This window comes from Acartia tonsa, chromosome 2, assembly GCF_053477335.1.
Source record: "Acartia tonsa isolate MP-2025a chromosome 2, ASM5347733v1, whole genome shotgun sequence".
In the NCBI taxonomy this organism is placed as follows: domain Eukaryota; kingdom Metazoa; phylum Arthropoda; class Copepoda; order Calanoida; family Acartiidae; genus Acartia; species Acartia tonsa.
In genome coordinates, this window is record NC_137261.1 from 44,072,344 (window position 1) to 44,075,162 (window position 2,819).

Here is a 2,819-nt window from a genome sequence, read left to right on the forward strand (position 1 = left end):
CATGTAATGGAAGTCCAAGCCTTTTTTTTAGAGTGGGAGGGGGTAAAAAGAGGGGTTTCAAAGAGGTTAAAGGGGGAGGGAGGTTGATCTAATGTGCTTCCAAATATTTTGGGGTGACTTCATCATACAAAATTTGTTTAAGTGGGGAATACGCTTTTTACCCCCCCCCCCCCCTCTCATGGCTATCCCTGTTTATTATTATTGTAATAGGTGAATAGAGGTTTAACACAAAAAGCCTCGTTAATAGATCAATTTTACATTAGTGCTTTTGTTTTAAATATGTGTTTTCTTTAAAACCTTTCCTTCATTACTATATTGGTATTGTGTACTATATAATGGAGAGCGCGAGCTTAAAGGGGTAGTTTCACGAAATGCATTAGAACTTAATTTAGTGAACCGCATATTTTATCCTTGTTAAATGGTTAAACTACAAGTATATGGCATATATTATAAAGAATTTCAATTTTCTACCACGTAGTTTTTAAAATATCAAGACTTGAAAATCGTCTTTTAAATTGCATTTAAATCACAAAAAAGACAATTTTCAAGTCTTGGTAGAAAATTGAATTTATTTCAAATATATGCTTAATATAAATGTAGTTAAACCCATTAACTAGGAAAAAATATGCAGTTCACTATAACTAAGTTCAAATGCAGAAATAAAATAACCTAAATCCATCCAGCCCAGGATGAATATGCATATAGTTAAAATGAACAATTCAATCAGTTCTGCATTGTTAACGAGATCTAATCGGACAGACAAAAATCTTAATATATATCGTCTTTTAAAATAGAAAATGTATATTATAAATAGATTAAAAGACAGTTAATAACTTTACCTTTTTATTGAGTAACAATCATTTAAAAAATACACATGCCATAAATATTCTTAAGTATTTTAATATTGTAAAAAAGTCTTAAACCACCTGCTTACGATATGAATTTATTAAATTAGTGAAACTTTCCTGAAAATCATGCAGCTTTATACAAATACACGCATAGCAAAAGTATCAAAACAAAATCAGCTGATAAAATGCCGATCAAATGTCGTCTTCGGTATGTGAATATTTTGGGATAAGTTTTAATGTCTTTAAATGAAATGAAATAAATATATTTAAAAATAACAAAAAATATGATTATATTATTTAATTTTATTTACAAAAATATATTAACAGTTTTGTTTATCATATACAATAAACAATTTTAAAATTTTACAATATAAGATAATAAAAAGATTTCTTTCAGTATGAATATAATTAAATACAAATATTTAGAAACACTTTCTGTGGACAATGGAGGGTCCACACTCGTCGTACTCCTGCTTGGAGATCCACATCTGCTGGAAGGTGGATAGCGAGGCCAGGATGGAACCACCGATCCAGACAGAGTACTTCCTCTCGGGGGGAGCGATGATCTTGATCTTGATGGTGGAGGGAGCCAGGGCGGTGATCTCCTTCTGCATACGGTCAGCAATACCGGGGTACATGGTGGTACCACCGGACATGACGGTGTTGGCATACAGATCCTTACGAATGTCAACGTCACATTTCATGATGGAGTTGTAGGTGGTCTCGTGGATGCCGCAGGCCTCCATACCCAGGAAAGAAGGCTGGAAGAGGGCCTCAGGGCAGCGGAAACGTTCGTTGCCGATGGTAATGACCTGTCCGTCGGGAAGCTCATAGGATTTCTCAAGGGAGGTGGAGGCGGCGGCAGTGGACATTTCCTGCTCAAAGTCAAGAGCAACATAGCACAGCTTCTCCTTGATGTCACGGACAATCTCGCGCTCAGCAGTGGTGGTGAAAGAGTAGCCACGTTCGGTTAGGATCTTCATCAGGTAGTTGGTGAGCTCACGGCCAGCCAGGTCAAGACGCAGGATGGCGTGGGGAAGGGCATAACCTTCATAGATGGGGACAGTGTGGGAGACACCATCACCAGAGTCCATGACAATACCAGTGGTACGACCAGAGGCGTACAGGGACAGGACAGCCTGGATGGCAACATACATAGCGGGCATGTTGAAGGTCTCAAACATGATCTGGGTCATCTTTTCTCTGTTTGCCTTGGGGTTCAGAGGAGCTTCAGTAAGCAGAACAGGCTGCTCCTCAGGGGCAACACGGAGCTCATTGTAGAAGGTGTGGTGCCAGATCTTCTCCATATCATCCCAATTGGTGATGATACCGTGCTCAACGGGGTACTTCAGGGTGAGGATACCTCTCTTGGACTGAGCCTCGTCGCCGACATAGGCATCCTTCTGACCCATACCTACCATGACACCCTGGTGGCGGGGACGGCCAACAATGGAAGGGAAGACAGCTCTGGGAGCGTCATCACCAGCAAAGCCAGCTTTGCACATGCCGGAGCCATTGTCAACAACCAGAGCAGCAACGTCCTCGTCACACATGTTGGTGGATTTTTTTGAGAGGTTTCTTTGTAGGTCTTGTTTAGCACAGCAGTCAAGCTGATATGAAGCTTGGATCTAGTGATACAAAGTTTATATACAGGACGTTCTGCTCCCCAACCTTGCTTAGTTTATCGCTGTGTGCTTGGATGCCTGCAGAAAGTCAAAGGGGAAAACACAAGTTTTAAAGCATTTCCTTTTATGGAAATGAATTAGATGCGTTATATTTTTACAATATGGCATAAACATTTTATTTTGTAATCTACTATACAATTTTGTGTTTCTACGTTTGAACATTATCGTCCTTCTGAACAGAAGAGGGGTGTATCCATCTCCATGATGAAATAAAGGGGGCGGATATACCCCTCTAAGGATCCCCCCTCCCCCCCTCCCCTTGACAGGAATCTAAATACATCCCATG

At 40.0% G+C, this 2,819-nt stretch overlaps 1 protein-coding gene across 1 annotated transcript; it reads right to left on the bottom strand.

Moving 5' to 3' along the window:
- Nucleotides 1-1,135: 1,135 nt before the first annotated feature.
- Nucleotides 1,136-2,550, bottom strand: LOC145311925 (actin-5C-like). The gene has a single exon (XM_080150972.1). It carries the CDS (start codon nt 2,399-2,401, stop codon nt 1,271-1,273), a length of 1,131 nt encoding a protein of 376 aa, XP_080007098.1. The 5' UTR covers nt 2,402-2,550; the 3' UTR covers nt 1,136-1,270.
- Nucleotides 2,551-2,819: the final 269 nt, after the last annotated feature.